The sequence below is a fragment of the Nyctereutes procyonoides genome, unplaced genomic scaffold (genome assembly GCF_905146905.1).
Source record: "Nyctereutes procyonoides isolate TBG_1078 unplaced genomic scaffold, NYPRO_anot_genome, whole genome shotgun sequence".
Lineage (NCBI taxonomy): Eukaryota > Metazoa > Chordata > Mammalia > Carnivora > Canidae > Nyctereutes > Nyctereutes procyonoides.
Window position 1 is genome coordinate 13,582,279 of NW_026575145.1, and position 21,871 is coordinate 13,604,149.

General features: G+C 41.8%; 1 protein-coding gene across 2 annotated transcripts in view; it reads right to left on the reverse strand.

The window, feature by feature from the left end:
- NPAS3 (neuronal PAS domain protein 3) overlaps nucleotides 1-21,871 on the reverse strand; it is an 841,608-nt gene that overhangs the window by 24,756 nt on the left and 794,981 nt on the right. For both annotated transcript variants that reach the window (XM_055309019.1, XM_055309018.1), the window contains one exon: nucleotides 3,858-4,051. In XM_055309019.1, coding sequence (XP_055164994.1) covers nucleotides 3,858-4,051 — 194 coding nt within the window. The remainder of the gene's footprint in view (nucleotides 1-3,857; nucleotides 4,052-21,871) is intronic.

Here is a 21,871-nt window from a genome sequence, read left to right on the forward strand (position 1 = left end):
TTGGCACAAAGTCCAAATTGGCATTCAAGGGATATAATTTAAATGCTGAGACATACAGATGCCTGGGGGTATTATCTTTTTCAGCCTCAGTCATTTGGGAGCTCAGCTTTCACTCCTGGCCCTTTTAACTGGTACTTTGTGGTGGATTCCACACAGAAACTTTTAAACCATTTCAGCAGCTCTTCCAGGCTTGTGCTTGACAGTACGTGTGTGTAAGCCCGTGTCATTGATTGTGCACACGTCAATGTCCTCAGGCAGGAGCACAGAAAAATAGAACAGAAATTGGAAAACATGTTGGGGGGGGGTGGAATCTGCCCTGATTTACACAAAGACGTCAAAATGCTTATTATCCTCCTCCCTGTCCAGGTACAGATTGGTTTTGGGCAGTCCAAAACGGAACATATCTTTTGTTTATTCTCTTTACTGTCTCTGTGCTTTTTATGGTTTATGGCTTATGACAGAGCCAAACAGGAAGTGAGTCTTTAGAAAGAACATATTTAAGAAACCTCTGAGATCACTGCTGGAGAGTTCAAGCTGACCTCCAAGGCAGGGAAATAAGGAACAAAACCAAACCAGAATAATGGGGAATACAATTAAAATGTACTACCCAGTGAGTGGATTTCTCAATGTCTAATATTAAATAAGATTTTTGGCCAAACTAGAATTCTTGGTAAGACGAGACAAAATGGGGGCAGTATGAAGAGCTTTATAACCCCATGGTTTTCTGGTAGCAAGGCAGATTATTAGTTGGTGTTTTCCTAAAACCATTAGCACCTTTCCAAGCTCTGTTTATACCCCTTTTCTATAAATGGGTGAACAAGGATGTCATTAAAAGGCCCTCATTGGTGTTTCTGAAATTTGCCAGCTCCTCTGAAAGCATCTGATGTCAGTTCTGTGTGCGGCCGTCCTAGGGAATGCAGGGGAGAAGAGTGGTCTCTAGAGTTCAGAAGAGGGCTTGAGTTGCTAGTAGCAGTTCCCTAATTAACCAATAAACCCTGGGGAAAAGCCAGCCATACTTTAGGGAAGATGTTCTTTAGTTTATGCTTTATTGGAATGAAATCCTTCAAAATATTTGAAGCACTTCTATGTACCAGAGCCAGTGACTGTGGCGAATGTGACCAGCTTGGTGTCCAGAGACCTCTTAATATATGTATAGAAAGCCCCAGACCAGTGTGATGAACCTATATCAGGATCAGAATCCTGATGGTACCTTGTACTCTGAGCCTCAGTTTCCTTATGTATAAAAGCAATTTAACAGATTGGCCAGGGGATTAATGAATGAAATGAAATGAACATAGCACAGTGGCTGGCACATAAGGTATGCTGTCTCCTCAGGTCAAATAAGCAGTTACTTTTAACACAGGTCCTTTTAAAATAATTTATATCATCAGTTGAGAATTAATGCCGTATTGTATTGGCTAATGAGGGGTTGTGGAAAACAATTTTTTTTTAAGGGAAGAAAAAAGGCTTAAAGTGGGTCACAGAAAATGATCTCAATTATTGGAGTGGCACCATAAGGCACTCAGGTCCATGAAGTAGAATTAATCAATCTTTGATCACAGGAATGAAAATTAAGTGAGGGTTTTGGGATAGGACAATCATCAGGAGTAGGTAAATAAGATGAGGCTCTGTTTTTCGGAGGGAGTAATGGTAGTAAAATGTAAATCAAGGGAGCCCAACATAGGTTTTCAAAGATGTAAAGCCACAGGTAGCATCAGACTTTCTATCTGCCTCCCTGGGTTGGAGCTTCATCTCCAGTATTCTATATTTTTAATCAGGATACACAGCTTTGTGCACTAGGACTGTGTTCTTCAGTGGATGCATAGATATGACAGGTCTCCTTCACTGGTTAGTTGGACTGCTTGCTTAGCAATCGGCCTGACTTCTCTAGAAAAAAAAAAAAGTGACAAGTAATGCAGGAAGGCCCACATGTGGCTAAATGCCTGGTTTTAAAATCTGGCACGTTTCGAGTTCAAATTGTGACCTTGGGCATATCACTTACCCTTCCTCTCTAAACTGAAATGGCCTGAGGGTGATGAAGACGGTGGCAACACTCATCTCACAGAACTGTCTTGAAGCTTAAATGAGATGATGTATATGCTGAGCTTCGCATATTGCCGAGTGTGTACTAAGCGTTCAACAAAAGCTAACTATCTTTATTATTACTTGCTAATCCTTGCTAATCATTTTGCTGTCTTTCCTGATATTCTTTTGCCATTCCAGAATACCTTACACATAGCCAAGTACACAGTCACAATGATCACAATTTAAAGAAATGCCAACAAAACCTGAAAAACAGATTTAGAGTTACTTATTCAATAAGAGTGATAGGTGCATGGTATCTTCTCCCCCATGGAACACTAATAGCTCAGGTGGGTGTTTTTTTTTTTTTCTCCTGGAGAATTCTTTCCTTTGAATCCAATTCTGACCAGAAATGGTACGCATTTCTAACTTGGTCTCAATATCCTCAGAACTTCCCAGTGGGCTGAATGTAGATGCTGGCTATATTCCTCTTGGCTAGGCCCTGGAAAGGTCAATTATCTGAGCTACTTGACCATTATGCTCTTGCATTTCGCCTCTGAAGGCACTACCAGGGCTTGGTGAACCAAGGATATACTACCTTCATGCCTGACAATAATCCATGCCACAAAAGCACCCTCTCAAAACTGCCTCAATGATTCTGCCTGTGGCACCAGCAGATGGATGGTATCAAGGAAGCTTCCTTCCCATGACCAATTTGTGGATGGTTCCCCTTCACTCTTCTTCCTGTGCCCCGTGATTCTCTCTTCCTCAAATCCGTCTGATGATGGGCTGGTGATTTCTGGGTGAAAGGTCTGAGGGGGCACTGTCCCGTTTCCTTGTCCCTTGCTTTGTGCTTAATGGAAAAAATGAACTTTTAAACCAGAGGTTAAAAAGTCCTTTTATCAAAGCTCGGTGTTAAGGAAGGACTGCCAAGTCGTTTATATGATGAGTCTTTTTTTTTTTTTAATTTATGATAGCAAACATCAGGATTACAACGTTTTATTTAATAGGTTTGCAGATTTTTTCATCCTTTTCCCTCTGGGGGCCTCAAATTCTCATTTCTCCCCCCACATGTGTTGTGGCTTGAATATGTCCCTCCCACCACCAAATTCATCTATGGAAGCCTTTACACCCAATGCCATAGTATTAGGAGGTGGGGCCTTTGGGAGGTAACTAGGTTTAGATGAGGTCCTGGGGATGGAGCCCCCATGATGGGATTAGTGTCCTCATAAGAAGAGGAAGGGACCAGCAAGAAGGCCGCTTACCAGGCCGCAAACCAGGAAGGGGGCTTTCACTAGGAACCTCATTAGCTTGTACCTTGACCTTGGACCTCCCAGTCTCCAGAACTGTGAGAGAGAAATGTCTGTCGGGTAAGCCCCCTGGTGTGTGGTGACGCGTTCTAGCAGCCCTCAAGCAGCTGAGGCAATGTGCTGAACACCTCTGTGAACCCTGAGCCTCCCGAGGCTGGGCCTGGACAGTAGTCAGGGAGTGGGGCTGGCCGAGGCATCAGGAGATACCTTTTGCTGCATAATTTTGCCAAGAACATCTCAGCCCTGCTCTCTCCTTGGGTTCTCGGCCAAAATGGGTCTTAATTATAGCATATGGATGTCTGGGTATCCCGATTCATTCCATTGTCGTCCCTAATGGAAATCAGGACAGCAATGTAGATTTTAAATAAAAAGCATGTTTGGTGTCAGTCCAAGCAGCCATTAAAAATAAGATCAGGATTTCTAATGAGCCTCGCTGGGAGAGTAAAATCCTTCCGACCGCTGCAAACGCCAACCTTCACCAACGTGTAGCGTACAACAGAGGAAATGAGAACAAAAACAAAGTACCTATTTTCACAGTAAATGATATTGAGGTCCATATTTACTCGAGTGACGAACATATGGCAGTCAATTCTGACTTCATTGATCGTAGGGGGAGGCAGGGCATGAGCCACAACCACAAGACCCATGATTTGGCTGGGAACGGTCCTCCCGTGGGAGAGAGACACCCTCAGTCGTAGCCGGCCCGTGATGTGAATCACCTGTAACAGAACATTAAGGACAGGACACAGTCACATTTACGTCTGGGACGTAACAGTATTTCTTTTGAGAAATGCAAAATTATGTCTGGAACGACCAGCATTAGCTTGTATCTTCTGTAACGATAATGGCTGTCAAAGTGCCCTCAATGTCCCCAAGGCAGGGACATAAGAGTAATAATATTATATGCTGAGCTTTTCTCAAGGCAGCATTATTACCATGCTATTGCTATTTTCAAGACTTTGTCTTTCCCGTTCTTCTTTTCTCTCGCCCTCTGTTTTTTTTTTTTTTTTTTTTTAAGATTTAGAGGAAATGTACAACCAGTTAAAATGACCAGAGAGTTGAGCAATGAGCTGCAAAGGCAAATGGTTGAATTGTCTGCCCTTGTTAATGGATGATGCTTGTCTGTTTCCAAATCTGTACTGAGTGGAATTACATGGCCATCTCCTTTCAGAAGTATGGCCCAGAACTTTCCTTCACTGGTTCACTGGGGGTAGGAGTGGGGGTTGATAACGCAAAAAGGCCAAAAGACTCCAATTAATACAAGTCTTAGTGGCAATGACATGAATGGGCCCTTCAGAACATAGATATTCCATGTCAGAAGGCACTGAGCTACCAGTACTACTGTGATTTATTGCACTGCCCTATGGGGTTGAAGCTCAGAGGAGCTTGGCCTATCATTTGTTCCTCGAACTCATTCTAAAGTAGGATCAGGAAATCTGCACCGTTTTGGTGGCTCATTTCGGTTTCCTGTGCAGAAACAGGTGGGAGAATATTGGACCGTGATTTTTGGTTTCTTAGCCGAAGTATACCACAGATAGTCCAAGCCAGCCAGAACCAAAGTAAAGTGGTTCATCTTCCTCACACAACTTAAGTAGTATTTTTACAGATGCCCTTTGAAAAAATCCCTTTGCTTATAAACTACACATAGAAGGGCAGCCATAATGTCAATTTCCTTAAGTGATGTTTTGAGGAAACGAAATCATAAAAGGGTGGAAAAGCATCAGGGATTGTGTGCTTTTGGGATGATGGAAGTCGTCGTGTGCGTGGATGCGTGGGGAGAGGAGGCTGCTGGAGATGCATGTGCGTCCCCCTGTGTGTGTCCTCCAGCTGTGTTCCTAGGACTGTGCTGTGGTGCAGGGGACCCTCCAAAACTGGGCTGTAGATGTAATCACTGTGAGCCATTGTATCAGGGAGCCCAGTTTAGTCGTTAACCAAGTTCATGCCCTTGGTTTGCCTCTCTAAAAATGCATCACTGAGCACCAAACCACTTTTTGAGACTGTACTCTTCCTTCTTCACCATAAGGAACTCAAGTGGGAAAGTGGGTCTCTGGCTTCCCAGGAGCAATAAGAACTAGCCACTGCTCTCCTTCCCAGGGGCTTGACTGGTAATTCCTTTCTCATTTTGTTTTTGTTTCCCTTAAGTTATTCAGTTTTCTAAAAGAAAGCCACACTGCTGTCAGTCAGGAGGCAGGATCAAAGCTTACAGGGCTACCCTTTGGAGTCCTGGTGTCCTAAATAATACCTTTTCCCTGGTTCCCCTTCACATTTGCACCCAGCGCTGCAGATCTGGAGATGCCAATGAGAGAGATTACTGAGGATACTTCAGGAGCAGCTTTGTGACCACCCACATTTGAAGTTGACTAAAATTCATACTCAATGCACCTTTGCTTTAAGCTTTGGTCAGACGAGCTACTTTATGAATATTTGAAAATGTTCCTAGAGGCAAGGATGCTAAAACACCATCACAGACACACATTTTTGTAAGACCTCATTAACTAATAAAGAAATAGCTAAAAGAAATGGGATTAACTTCACAGGAGGGGTGTTAACAGTCCCTGGTCCTCCTCCCAGCTAGGCTTACATAGATGCTCATTTATCATTATCTGTCGTGTTTTATCAGGAACTCTTAGCTTCTTGGAAAAACAGATCTATAAATGCTCAAGAAAATATGCACTCAGAAATGATATGATAAATAAATCCTCACTTGGTATTCTATTCCAAAGCAATTTATGGGCTTCTGGGCTAGAAAACATTTTGGGAAGGCACAGAGGCAGCTAGCGGGGGAGCTGTGTGCATGTCAGATTTGCCTATCCCCCATCTCTGGCTTTGCCTGTGGCCATGAGGGTGTTGAGGGAGGTCAAAAGTTAGGTCCCGTAGGGGTCTAGATTTGTCATTTTCTGATTTTGTTACCCAGGACAAGTCACACAACTTTCTGCATCTCAATTTTCTTTTTTGTGAAATGGGGATAATAAGGAGCATTCTGCAGGGACGTTATTAAGAAAACGAAAAGAGGGGACGCCTGGATGGCTTGGCTGTTGAGTGTCTGCCTTTGGCATAGGGCATGATCCCGGGTCCGGGAATCGAGTCCCGCATCGGGCTCCCCGCGAGGAGCCTGCTTCTCTCTCTATGTCTCTGCCTCTCTCTCTGTCTGTCATGAATAAATAAATAGAAACTTAAAAAAAAAAAAGAAAATGAAAAGAGGTAATGGAGGTGAATACTTTCTACCTTGTGAAGAAGTGTCCAAATTTCATTATAATTCTGTTTGGCCTTCAAAATATCAACTGAATAATAAAGATCAGGACTGATGACTAATTTAATCTTGACCCAAAGCCTAATAAATGAATTATTCTTATTTTAAAGGATCATAAACTTTCATGTTTGGGAGACAATTTAGGAGGGTCTACCTTAGGTCCTTCTCTCTTTCATTTTTTTTTTTAATGTGGAAAAGAAGCTTCTGAAAAGTCCATTCCCTGCCCAGAATTGCCTAGCTTAGAAATGGCAAAAAGAGCTCAGAACCCAGGTATCTAGGTGTTGTTAGAGGGTCATTTCAACTTTGTTACGCTTATGTGCATATTTTTATTGGATGCAACATCACAAGTTTATACTAGATGCCAATTTACTACCTTCAGTAAACTGTATATTAATCTTTAAAAATATTTCACTTATAACCAGAAGCTCAGGTTATTTGAAAAGTCTTTGAGAAGCAGTACAAATTAAGATGAAGAGGAAAAAAAACCCTAATGCGGTAACTAAACAGTTAAGAAACGTCAAAGGATATGTTTGTCGGTAAGTACCTCTGGAGATGAGGGAGGTTGAGACTGATGAGAAGAAAGGGATATCTGTTAAGTTCCATACTTAATTTTTAGGTTGAAATTAATGTATTTTTCCAAATTCATTTCATAATGCAGACATTTTCCCCCCAAGTGGCAGGTTATATAAAATATTAAAAACATGTCTGAACGCACATACAGAAACACATAGATAGTTGAGTTTTTCCACTTTGTAGTTGCTTTGAAGGCCTGAGGTCTACAAGACAGAGTATTGTCAGAAGAGCTGAGTTTAAGTCCTAGCCCTGGCACTGTACAGACATGCAACTATGATGCTCAAAGAACTGAAATGACATATTGACTTTCTAGATCAGTACAGTAGAGATTAAAAACCCAGTATAAAGTGAATAAATTCAGTGTAAAGGTGTCTTTGTTTTCTTAAAAAGGCATTTTTGTTTTCTTCATCAAAGCACCTAATATTGGTGCTTTGGTTTCTAAAATATACTATGTGCAAGGGACCTTGCTAGGTGCCAGGGAGCAGACCACAGTGACTCAAATGTAACCTGTCCTCAAAGAGTTTACAGATTACACCGTGGGAGGAGACACGTGTAATTACTTGTAATACAGTGCTCTTGGGAGATGACACAGTGTCTGATAAAGAAAGTGGTTCTCCAGCCTGGTTATGTGACAGAATGACCTGTGGAGATTTATCAACATGTGGATTCCCAGACTTTGTCTCCTAGATATTTTAATTCAGTGGGACTGGGATGAGGTCTAGCATTTATTTGTTCTTTGAAGCTTCAAAGGTGATATCTACTCTTGGAGAATATCTGGCTAAGTGGGTTTGGAGTTAAACTGGTGATTTTCAACCATGCAATACATTGGAATTACCCCAGGAGTACCTAAAAATCTCCATGTCCAGAGGTGCCCAAATTGGGTTTCTTGCTGGGTGTGGAGCCTACTTAAAAAAAAAAAAGTCTCCATGTCCAAGCTGTACCCAAGACCAATTAAATATGGATCTCTGGGGTAGGGGCCTTTCCAGGTCTTACAGGGCTGAAATGATTAGTTAAAATGTATTTAGAGTGCCTTCATAGGTGCCTGATATATAGTGTGCATGCTCACAAATACAATTTCAGTTAAGTTAGAAGTGTGCTCCATAAGAAAGATACAGAGTAAGAGCTTGGAGAATTCAGGATAGGAAGGAAATACCTTTGACAGAAGGATCAGGAAGGCTATGTGAAACTGGCATTAGAATAAATTGTTGACATAAGAGAGGACTATGGAATGGTGAAAGGGATTTCCACACAGGGAAAGGGGCGAGAACAAATAACATAAAAGGGAACCTACTGGGAATGTCCAGGCCTCTAGGAGTGCTTCAGTTGGTGTGAGCAGGAGAAGAGACAGAAATGGGTGGGCCAAAATGGCAGGCAGAAGCATTAGACATTAGCAATAATGGGAGCTGAGGAGAAGCACCATGATTTTGTGCCTATTTTATAAGATGATGATGATGATGATGATAGACTGAATGGAAGAATTGCTGACAGAGGGACAAAAAAGATTTCCCTGTGGTATTTTGTATTTGAGCAGATGGAGTCATTCTGGACAGGGTCTCCTGGGGAGAGCTGGAAAAAGGAGTTGGACACATAAGAGATGATAATTGAAGGAATAGTTTTGGAAGGTGGTCCCCCTTACTCCCCATGATAGTTAAAACCAACAGGTTAATGGAATTATCAATAAAGAAAATAGACATGAGAGAAGAGCAAAAGCATCCCTCTCCGCTCCCTGCTGTGAGCATCTGAAACCTAAGGCAACTTCTCTTTTTCTCTAAATTAAGGTTCTCTTACTCTATCATGATTATTTTTGTAAAAAAAAAAAAAAAAAAGGAATATTTCTGAAAGCTTGAAATCCCCTTTTTCTCCAGCTGCAATTCCATTTAGACATAAATGCCAAGCTTGCCATATCGTTACTAGTCCCAGTGGTAATCCCAAAGAATGGGATGGCTTCCTTGTAAAGTTAAGTAGGTGAATGGGAAGTGACTTTAAATACAAACATATAAGCCTAAATACTAATATTATGTCAAGAACCGTGAAACTATAAAAATAGCACAGATACTATAAAATGGGAGGAGTATGTGACATAGAAATAACATTGAATCGGAAAATGGAACATTTGGTTTTAGTTCTGGTCTGGTAATTTTGGCGAGTCATCTACTTTGGCCAGGGTAGCATTCCTCAGATTAAAAAAAAAAAAAAATGGAGCATAAGAACCAGATGAGACATAGGGTTCTTGTGAATTTCTAGAGAATTCTATGGCTTAATGGTCCATGGAGTGGCCTCTAGTGTGCTGTAGCACTATCCTTCACCACTCCCCTACCATGCTTACAACTCCATGGTCAGGGCAGGAGTTTCAGAGTCCAGCTGCAAGTTAATAAATGCAGAGTTTACTTTAAGAATTGATCAGTAGGGTTTTATGGGTTATATCTGGGTTGGAACAGTACTTTGGTTTTGGCCAATGCCAGGTAAAAATTGCCTCTGTGTTCTAAAGGTTCATCTTAGTCTGGTCTTAAATCTAATCTACAGACAGTCTTTAAAAGAGATTTCTAAAATAAGAGATTCTTTGCCCCCGAACTCCATTTTATATAAGAGCTCAATGCTCATGCTTCCTTTCATTGTTCTTGTTTTATCATAAAGAGCTCTACAAAAATGCTAAAGCCTGTATTTTTGCAAACCTCTTACACAGCACTGCCCAGATGCCAGCCACAGTGAAGCAGAATGTGCAGGGTTTCGGAGTTGAAATTCTACCATCTTTGATAAAAAATGTCCAAATTAGCATTATCTGACAGTCCCATATTGAAGGAATCATTGTTTGACTTTTATTTTTCTTCTGATACACCCAGCGGATGTGCGCAGTGCTGTAAGTACATGTCCACAGAGTTTAGGATGAGTGTGGGAGTGTTAACAAGCCACGTTTCTTGGACAAATATATATTTCTCTTCCTGCCATATGCTCTTTCAGTCATCTGTTAGTGATAAACACTTAGATGTGCTCCACTAATATCTCCTCATTATAAACAAGCCCATCACAAAGACCTTGATAAAACCTCCCCTCTGTCAATACTCAAGGAAAGAAAGTCTGCAACAGAAAAATACATCTGGAAGCTATTCTCCATTCTTTCAGGAATAAATTTTGGTACTAGTAATATGAACCGTTTTCTTTATCAAAAGGAAATGCTAAGTATTATGTGCATTATTTTCCACATATAATGTCAATTACGGAACAGGGCTAGGCAAATAGGAACAAAAAAAAAAGCTGCAGGCGTGAGAAAACTATGGATTCCCTGGGTTGAGAGCATCTTCAGAGATTTTTCCCTTGTCCTTTAAGGGAATCCAAATTTACCTTAAAAATTAAGCTTCCTTCCGGCACTCCAGTCTTTTCTCTTTTCTTCCCCTGTAGAAGTCTGGGTTAGCATACAGATCATCAAATCACTAGCTCAGGTGGGAAAGTCAGCTAATTATTTTTAAGTGGTGGGGCTTTGAGGTGGCCCCCAACCCGCAAAAAAGATAAAGGTTTAGCCCAGTCTCCCAAACCTAAACATCTAGCCTATAGCATAACAACTTCATTTAAACCGGTGTGAGGATATCAACCTGATAGAAATTACTTAGTGCAAATTTGTAGGGAGTTGGTCTCCCGGACTTAGACCATATTCATGGGTTGGAGAATTGGCCTAACTACAGGTCTCTCTGTCCCTGTCTCTCTGACTCCTGCTACTTCAGTCTTTGTACAAGGCCCTGAGAAAAACAAAATAAAACAGCAAGAAAAAAGCTTGGCCAAAACCAAGTACTTGTCCAGAAAGGTGAGCAGTACAGAGAAGAGGGCTCCTAGCTGAAGAAAGTGCCATTGGACCCCGTAGGGGCAGGACAGCAGAAGGCCGTTCCCCTTCCTTTTCCAGGAGCTCACATTGTATTTCTGAAAACTGACTCTATTCTAGTAGGCTTGGTCATAATTCACAATAAGACTTGAGCAACTGGGGATAAATAAAAGGTAGAAGAAGGAAAAGGTAACTTCTCAAGGCACGGGTGAGATTTCGGGGAAGTGAGGTTGTGGGGGGGAATGAGGTGGTGGCAGGGAGTGGGTAAAAATGCAGACTTTTTTCAGGGCCCCCAGGAGGATGCAACAGGAGAGGTGGTCTTGGAATGCCCTCATCAACTAGGTGTGAAGATAGCCATCAGCTCCGGAACCCTGCAGTGGTGGGGGGCTTTCTGGGAGTTTGTCCCTAAGTATCTCTCTAAGATCAGGGACCTGCAATACTGGGCAGGATTCAGCTCACTAAGCTATACGACTAGCAACAACCTAAGGAGAGTCTCAGATGCGCTCCACTTAGGGCGGCTCTGGCGGCAGAGAAGAGAGGAGGTGAGACTGGGTACCTGGGGAGCATCCTGGCCAAAGGTAAGAAAGAGGAGTCCTTGGTGGAAGTAGTAAAAGGGCTACAGTTAGCAAGTGTTAATTCTCAGGACTCCATCTGGTTTGAATGGCAATAAGGTGAGTGGGAGGGGGATCTAACTGGAGCGCAGCCAGTCAGATGCTTGCTTGGACTCCTGAGAAGACTCCTGAAGGTGGGTTCAGGAAGCGGACAGACTGGTAGGGTAAGGGCATTTCTGACCATGGTAAGCAGAGGAAGGAAGGAAGCTGAGGATAATTTCTCTACCATCACAGAGATTCTAAGGTCTTGAAGGAAGAGACTCATGCACAAGCGTGAGTATGGGCTTTCTTCCAGATATAGATAAAGTCAACTCACACAAGTAACACAAACAATTAAATGGGTCTGGTACACGAGGGAAAACATACTTTCTTCTTTAAATTATAAACCCCGGGGGCGCTTGGATGGCTCAGTCGTTGAGCATCTGCCTTTGGCTCAGGTCATGATCCCAGGGTCCTAGTATCAAGCCCCGTGTCAGGCTCCCTGCTCAGCAAGGAGTGTGCTTCTCCCTCTCCCTCTCTCCACCTCCTGCTTGTTCTCTCTCAAATAAATAATAAATAAATAAATAAATAAATAAATAAATAAAATATTAAAAAACAAACAAACAAACAAACCCAAATACCTAATGTTGGTATCAGGGACTCATGTTAAAAAAAAGAAAAGAAAACAAAACCTCTAGGGTTAGTGGTTTTGAAATTTGAATGTGCCCAAGAATTACCTGGAAAGCATATTAATTAGGTGGATTCCCAGGCCCCACCTCCAAAACTTTGGATTCTTGAAATCTAGGGGGCCTGGGAATCTGCGTTCACCAAGCACTGGGCTGTCCTCCTGCAGCATCCTTCTTATCTAAAGAGCGGAACCGATATAGAGATCTTAATGAAGATGACCTAGAGACTGATCACAGACTGCCTCCTACATGAGTGACGAAAGATGAACATGTATTTATGGTTGAATCTGGACTGAAAAAAGACCCTACACTATAGAACACAACCCCTTATCTTGGTTCTTTGAAAAATGCATGATAAGCAGGAACCCTGGGCTGATGTGGGATCAGGATGTATTTTCTGAGCGCAGGGCTGCCCGAGGGAGCAGCCTTGGGAGCCCTGTCAAGGCGCCTTTATTTGTGTAAAGGTCTGCGTTCTCTCCGTGGCCACGCCACAGTGGGCTGCACTGTTGTGCTACAAGCCTCTTGGGGGAGGTCGAGCTCTGCCAATCCCCTCCCCCTTGCCCAGCCTGCCCCTGGCTTAGCTCCTGATTAATTCAGGGCAATCCTGAGAGGTTAACCCTTAATTTGATGGCTCCGGTGGGGAGCTGAGAGATTGCCGGTGATTTATCACCCTCAGTTTTTTTTTTTTAAATGTAGAAATATTTTCCAAGGCAACAAATAAAAAATTATTTTTAAAACCCACATTTAAAAAACATTAGCTACAGCATTCTTTTCTTACATGACTGTATCCTCCACACATAACAATTACTTCTCATCCATCTCTTTTAACGAACTTCAAATACATAACATAAAAATATAACTATAATTACAGCCTTAGTTTCTCAAAATGTGTCTGGACTCCATATTTGTTTCTTGCTCTCTTTGGAGAAAACAGTCTTTCTTCTACCAGAGATAAGATTTTTTATTGGGATAGTTTAAGCTGGAGAGATTTCCTTAACAAGATTATGTAAATGTATGCCAAAGACATAAACCACATTTTCTCAGAGAGTGGAACACTTCAAATATCATTTAATAAAACAGGACCATGGGTAGAAACACCTCGATAAATTGTTAAGGGGCAAAGCAAGAAGGCTGAACCAGACACATCTGATCAAATTTTGTTTGATTCAGTTACTTTATTAAAGTCTCCTAGAGAAGGACAGAGGACCATCGTAGCTCTGTAGAGGGTAACACTTTTATTCTTCTATCACTTGGTGTGGAGGAGGAGGGGGTATCACACCTCATGGACCCAAGAGGACCCTCGTGACTCTTACGGCTAAGAGTCACCAACTTGAAAGTGGAGTGGCAGTTCTCAGTGTAGACTGCAATTTTATTTTCCCACAGCATTAAAAAAATAAAAAACAAAAAGACTCAGAACTGGTCCCATGACAAATAAGGAATAGAAACTGGCTCCCATACAACTACCTATCCCAGCCCCATCCCTACCCCAATACTGTACCATATTATATATTTTCTTTAGAACCCATGAACTCTTATTAGGAAAGATATAAATGAAATGTTTTTTATTTATGATCTTTGCTTAATACTTTTGTTGAATGGGAATTTTACTTAAATTTCTTGAGTTAAACAACTAGTCTTGTTCTAAGTTAGTCTCCTTAGCCTTTGTCTCTCTTGAGTCTGCTAGCAAAATTTATACGTAGACACTCAAAATTGCAACAAATGTCCAAAGACAGCTGTATACCATAGACTGAGTGCTTCTCTGTCTGAAGACAGCAGTTCCAGAGAGCTCTTTGCCATCCTGAGAAAATGTGAAGCTAGCCTTAGTCTATCCTCTCCACTCAATCTGAAGGCCTACAGGAGAATAAATGACTATACACACACACACACACACACACACACACATATACATGAACACATATACACACATGCATACATACATAAATGTATATATGTGTATATACATGTATTTTTAAAAGTGTATATACATATATATATATATATTTTTAATAAAGATTTTATTTATTCATGAGAGATAGAGAGAGAGATGCAGAGACATAGGCAGAGGGAGAAGGAGGCTCCATGCAGGGAGCCCAAAGTGGGACACGATCCCGGGACTCCAGGATCATGCCCTGAGCCAAAGGCAGATGTTCAATCACTGAGCCACCCAGGCATCCGTAAATGACTATATTTTTTTTATAACAAAGGAAAACCTTTAGAAAAAAATCGCTCTTATTTGTAGGAGTCAGCTACCCCTTTCTTCCTCAGTTTCTGAGGATGCAGAACTACAGTTATCCATGTAGATGTGTAGATTGGCCTTTGTGGAAGGATAAATTTCTGTCTCAAGGGCTGATAGAGTTTTTCAGCAACCACTTCCTTAAGGGGGAAGCACACAAGTATTAATAATTGTATTTCTGATGGTTAATTTAGAAGTTTTTTTTAATTTGTTAAAGATTTTATTTGAGAGCAAGTGAGTGAGAGAAAGGGAGAGAGTGTGCACACACATATAGGGGAGGGGCAGCGGGAGAGGGAGAAGCAGATTTCCCACTGAGGAGGGAGCCCAGTGCGGGGCTCGATCCCAGGACCTTGAAATCATGGCCTGAGCTGAAGGCAGATGCATAATTGACTGAGCCACCCAGACAGCCAATAATTAAATAATTTTAAAGCAAACACATAGGTTATAAATATTTTTGGAAAAAATTAAAACCCTCATAGTCCCCAAATGCAGACATAGAATTCCTTAAAGGTTAAACCCAAAAAGATCACTTCCCAGGATGTTCCAGGAGATATGTGGGACTCAGAAAATAATGCAAGAACAAAGAGCATTCTCTTAAGCTGGGCACGTTAGACCCACATATGTGGAAGAAACCACACAGAAGGAAGCCAAGATTCCTCAGTTTTCCTGGTACACTCAGGCAGCATGTAGCTGTGTGTCTGAGGGCACCTTCTTTCTCGACATCAATTTCCTCCTTCGGAAAGTGAGTGGGCCTCATGACATGGCCTCTGAGGCCCTTCCCTAGCATTGCATCTGTTGAATCCAGTATCTTTAAACATGCAGCCAGACCCATCCTCAAAGCCCTAAACTTCCATAACTCTCAATCTCTGTTACCTTGGTTTCTATTCTTTAGGAGGCCTGGGTATTATGTGTTGAGCATCGATTAGCAAAGGTCATTTTCTTAAACATTTCTTAACCTGCCCTCTAAACTCTGTAGCTCATATATTTTATAAGGCTGCTTAATTAGTCCTAAATTCCATCCTTCATGAGAGTAATTTCTAGTAATGACACACCTCTCAAAATGTCTCTTTATGTAGTGAATGAATCCGTACTTGTGCCAAAACCTCTTTGTGTTCAGCATCCCAGAAAGACTGCACGCTGGAGATGGGGGACCTTGCAGAAGGCCTCACGCACCCCTCCCATGTCACAGGTGTGGAGAGGGACACCAGTGTGGTGACTATATTGCCCAAAGACACAAATCCAGTTAGTGGTGGGCACAGGAGGAAAGGCGAGGTCCCCTAATGTCTTGCCTGATGCCTTTTCTCTTATTTGGTAGTGCATTCAGCGGATGTACTCTCTTTGGTTTTCCTCCTTTGTTTTCCCAAATGTGTTTGTATCTCTTATAAATGCCTCGATCAAATTTAGGATTTTAACCTTCAAAAGACCCCATGGCCCTGACATGGGTTATTATCCACTCAGCATATGCGATTCAAAACACTCATGTGACTTTTGTGCCTGTCACCAGCTCATTTGCTGCGTTTGGTTTATTCAGCCATGATTAGAGAGAGTCATTTAGAGACACACATTTGGAAACTCTTTAACAAGCTTCTAGCAGTTTCCTTTCCAAAGCTGTTTAAGTAGATGAGGGTGTGGTGTCAGCAACGACAGCAGTTTCCTCCACACTACTGATTCCCCAGCTATTCCTATGTCTTTATCAGGACTTCCATTTTGTAGAAAGGCTTTTAAAGAAGGAGAGAGAGGGAGAGAGAAACCAAAGATGCACATTTCAGAGCCTCTAAGCCATCATTTCAGTAAGACTGACTAAAAAAATTAAAATTGAAACCATCACACTATAACCTGAAAGTTCCCTAAAAAAAAAAAAAATCCCCCTCCCTCTTTTTATTTTAAAGAATAGTTTTTGAAGTAATTGGCACAAAGACTGTTCTAGTGCAGATTGCTGCAAGTGTGCTCTTGGCAAGAACATCATAAGCACTAGAAAAACTTTAATATGCTCAAGAAGCCAAATACAAACTGACACCAGGAACTCAAGTGTGGGAACAAACAGGGGGAAAAAAAAAAGAGAGCATCTCGATTTAATACAAACCTACGTACAAAGGGACCAATTTCTACGATTCATGGTTTAGCATACAATGCAGCTGTCCTCTGAGTGAATATAGAGTAGTTATACATAAGAAATTAGAATTATCAATTCGAGGGAATTTCTCAAGAGTCCTTTTGATATGTAATACGGCAACTATAATGCCTAAGAAACCAGGTATCAATGCATTAAATGAGATCAGGGTGGGATCTGTTTAGAAGAGGAGGGTTTAAACTTGAAGCTTCTCTTTGATTTGACCTCTGGAGCAGACCCTTTTGCAGGGAAACTAGAAATGAATAGCTTTACCCTTACCTGTAGCCTTGCTTCCCAGGTCTTTAAATATGTTTGAATACATGTGACCCAGGAAGGGAGGTGGATTATTTCGAAGTGTTTCCTACATGGAAGAAATGGGAAGAGCCTGCCGCCTTTGGCACTCTGCAAAATACGGGCTGAGTGTTCAATTCCCTTTGTTTCACTTATATGAGAACGAAAATGATTTTGTAAAAATATTTCCTTTCTCAAGTCCTCCTCTTCTCTGCTATTTTATGCTCAGGGTTCAAGGATTTGGAAATTTTCTGCATCTTTCTCCATCCACATTTGAAATTTATTTCTGATTGGGACCAACACTTGCTTCCCCCTGAAACTGAAGAGAGGGCTCCAGTTTCATTCTTGCTAAAGTAAGATTTCTCCTGCAACCCCCTGGAGTTCAAACGTGCTAGACTTTTTTTTTTTTTTCTCAGGGAACGTTTGAAGTCCCCTTTAAAAATAATGCCTTGAGGATATTTTTCCCTAATACCATTTAAAGAAACTTGAAAGCATATGGCTCTTGAAGCGCTCAGGGTTCTAATGAAGTAATCAGCAACACTGCTCATATGCAGACTTCCACCAGGAGCTTTCACATCCAACCCTGATCGGTCTTTGGAATGAAGTAAAATTCCACAGAAACTCCTTTCCTCCATCTGCCCAGGTAAAGGCTTAGGGAGCCACTGTACTCAAGCAGGGACTTTCAACCTTCGGAGGACGGAAGGTGGTGGAAAGGTTGTCAGGATCAGAACTGTCAGTGGCAGAGCAAATCAATCTGGTAGCTTGTAAGGCAACTCAAGACAAATATTCGTCTGTTGTGCCGTCTCTGTTCATAGTGTGGGAGGAGAAAATAAAGTTTCTTTAGAGGGTTCTATTTGATGTAGTCCCTAGTAGCTCTACCATCACCTTAGGTGATTCTCCACACAGCCGGCTAAGACTAAATAAAACAAAAACATGGGATATTAATGCCCTTTCCCTGGAACCAGGAAGAGCATGCTGTTCTCCTGCAGTGTTGCAGTGGATTCTCTAAATCTATCACAATTAAAATCACACTTCTGCAGGCGCAACCTCATTAGTGCTGAAATATCACATCTTGTGCTATTTCCTTGGGATTTTAGCAAAACAAGTAATGATTCTTTTGATTATTGGAGTGACTTGTGCTATCATGACTGCCAAGTAAGTATGCGACTGTTTAAAGAACTAGAATCAGCACTTGACTTTTTTATTCTGACTTTGATTTAGGCAGACATAAACCCCAAAGGAGAGGCTTTAGGCAGTATGGGCCAACTTACCCCACTCACACACAACATCTCCTGTTCCATGATACTTTCAAAGGGAGGAATAGGGTGAGCGGCAGAGTGGCAGATGTGTGGATTTTTCAGATTCAGGGGCAGGTCCCTTGGTCAGTTGGGAGAACATCTTCTCAAACATCCAAGTGTCCCTGTAGCATTTTTGTGTACCTCGTCAAACTACATGATTTCACATATTCAGCAAGTATCATGGAGATTGATGTATTGCCAGGCACTGTCCTAGGCTCTGGGATATGGGGATGAAGGGGATGGTCAAAGTGGGAGTGCTGAGATCTGACAAATGTTTCTGGCTGCTGCGAATGGCTGCTCTGGGATCCTGAGGGGAAGCAGGAAGGCCAAGGAGGAGGCCTTTACAGAGGTCCAGGTTGGGAGGTGATGGTAGCTCAGGAGGGAATGGTGGGAGGAAGTGATTGAGTTGTGGACACACTTCGAAGGTAGAAATGACAGAATTTTCTAATGCATTCAGTGTGGGTATGAGGCAAAGAGTGGTCTCAAAGGACACCCCTAAGCTTTTGGCCAGAGTCTCAGGATGGAGGATGGTGCCACGTGCTAAGATGGAAAGAGCTGGTGCATGGGAGCAAAACATTTTGGGGGAATGGGTTTTGATTTTGGTTCTATTAAGACTGAGAGATTGTCAACATTCAAGTGAAGATTCCGTAGGATGTAGAAGTTTAAACACACTTCTCCAGTGTCATTTTTTTTTCACACTTTTATTTGGAGATCTTCTATTTTCCGAAATATAAATAGTTCTAGAAATTGTATACATCTCTGTTATGAACAGTATCCTTGGCAAAATGGAGACATCAGCAATGTGCATGCTTTGATCCCTGATTTTTTGTAATCCACATGGGAGAGGACAATGGGGTTGTTTTCTGATGAAACACATACTGAGTGGGATGAAAGGCAAGCATGGCAGGCCAGGGAAACAACAATAATAACACTGCACAGTTATAAAGGCTATACAGATATTATGACAAGGCAAATTCCATCCTTTGTATACTCTCTTTAGACATCATTTGCAAACCATCTCTCTTTTCAAGTGTGGGGAAAAATTTCAAAATCCAGGCCAGGAGAATAAACTCATGCCTCGTAGGCCACATCCAGCCCCAAATATGAGAGGACAGATAGTGCTGTGTTTAAGAAGTTTCCATTGAATGTTCTACGAAGGCACGCACTCTCCCTGGGCCCTGCCACTCCTCACTTTGCCCAGTCCCTGGAAGACATCTGAGTTTATGACCAAGGGAAGAAAAGGCAGTCTACAGAGATTCCTCCTGACAGAGCCTTGGCAAACATTTAGAGAACACTGGTGCACTTTGCAAAGGCTTCCCTTTCAAAAACACTTCTGCAAAGTACGGTGGGTGGCACACTTTCCCAAAGCAATGACCTTCTCCTAGTAGCTAGTGGAGGACTGCTGTTTATGTTTGATTTCCTTAATCCCTCTAAAGCAGCGAAGACGGCTTAGGTGGTAATTTATTTATAAGAAATTATAATAAAGCTTCAGCAATTTGAATGCTGTGTAGAAAGTGGGAGGCAGATTGTACAGAGGCAGGATAGCCAAACTTCGAAGTGAGCGTTATGACAGTCTTTTGGTTTATCTACCCTTGGAATCAATTTTGTCATTTTTAATTGACCGATTTTCCCTTGTTTGCTTAACATTTATTAATTGATTGTTATGCTCATGCAATTAATTCAAAAGCTGGCAAGTTTAACGCAGAGAAATTAATTTTCTTTTACCAACATGCCACTTAAAATACCTTTTTGGAAGCCTGGGTTACCAGGAAATTACCTTCAAATTAATCAATAAGGAAATTAGATGGTAGTGTCCCTTGACATCTGTCAATCCAAAATATGCCAGTTTCTTCCTTTTGTTTGAGTGGGCTTTTTCTGCTGAGTAGGGCAGAAGAAAAACGTGGATAGTGAAGTAAACCGACACTGCCTTCTGACAGGCAAAGGGAGGCCGTTTCCTTGCATACATGTACCGTGTTTACATAAATTTTGTTTTTCACTGAGAGAAATCTGTAGCAAATCTGTAGTGGTAAATTTTAGAAGGGGACATGAAAATTAAGTGCATCATCTTCTTCCCAGAGCAGCTCTTGTGCCATTTTTATTTTCTTTCATTGCATCTGAACCCTTCCTGGGTGCCACCACCCTACTGCCAGGTCCAGTGGGGGCAGACCCATCAGGGAGATGGATGCGTGAGCTGAGCCCTAAGTGAGGCCCGCAAATGCAAAGTGCAGGGGAAGTGACCAGGGGAACCATCTTGAGGATACACAGCTGGAGGTGCCCCTGGAGGAGGTGGCATTTGAGTGGAATTCCTACGGACAAGTAGGATCTGAGTGGCCTTTAGATTGAAGAAAAGCATAGAGGTACAGAACTGCTGTTGGTGTTTAGGAATGGAGAGGAGTACAGAGAGACCCCAGGGGAGGTGGGAAATGCTGGCCTAGGAAAAGGTGGCTGGATTGCGGGGACGCTATGAATGCCATACAAAGGAATTATGACTTTATTTTATAGACATCTGGGAATAACTAAAGACTTTTTTTTTTTAACTAAGGACTTTTCAAGAAAAGATTATATATGACCTGACCTGAGGTTTCAGAAGAAAACTATGGGGGCATTCCATTTATTCACTCATTCATGTATTCATTGAATAGATAAATGTTTGACTGTTACTAGGCACTGCTTGGTGCCAGTTGCTACGGCCTTCACAATCACTAAGGAGCTCATGGTCTGCCTCTCTGTACCTGATGAGAGTGTGATCAGGGCTATATAGGAAGGTGAATAAAAGGAATGAACAGTACCTTGTCCATGGGAGGATAAAGAACCAGTGTGGGTAAGGCTAGTGTTCAGCTAACTTACTCGGACTTGAACCTTCGACCTCTCCTTATTTTTAGTAAGACTTTCATTTCATCAGAGGTTAAAGTCAGAATTACTGAATGCATCACTTCTCTGGGACTTGTCTTTGATCCTCTGCCTCTCGCTTACTAGGGCCAATCGTCAGGCCTGGGAATTCTTCTTTTACCCTATCTTTTACTACTGATATATTCACCCTGAGTGCCATTACACTAATACAGACTACTGAAATCTCACATCTGTACAACCTGGTGGGCAGCTTCCTAATGCTGGTCTCTCTTATTTTTTCTCACTTTAGTTTATACTGCATTTTGCTGCCAGATTCATCTTCCTACAGTGTCTTTACACTGACTCCCAGCCCTCATTTACATGTTGTGTAATTTGGAGCAACCACATGACTTCTCTGAGGCTCCAATTCCCATGTGTCAAATGGGCATGATCATCCTTGCCATCCCTATCTTACAGAATTGCTGGAAGAATCGAATGGGGCAGTGCCTTTAAAAACACCTTGAGGGATGCCTGGGTGGCTCAGTGGTTGAGCATCTGCCTTTGGCTCAGGTTGTGATCCCAGGTTCCTGGGATTGAGTCCCACGTCGGGCTCCTTGTGGGAAGCCTGCCTCTCTGCCTATGTTTCTGCCTCTCTCTCTTTGTGTCTCTCATGAATAAATAAATAAAATCTAAAAAAAAAACCCTTGAAAATACACAGTACCATGTTGATATAAAGTATTATTATTATTATTATTATTATTATTATTATTATTATACTATTCAAGAAACTCAATTGATTCTGGAATAAAATTCAGACCGCTTAGCTTTCAGGAAAGTCTTGTGACAATTGAGTCCCAACCTTCACCTT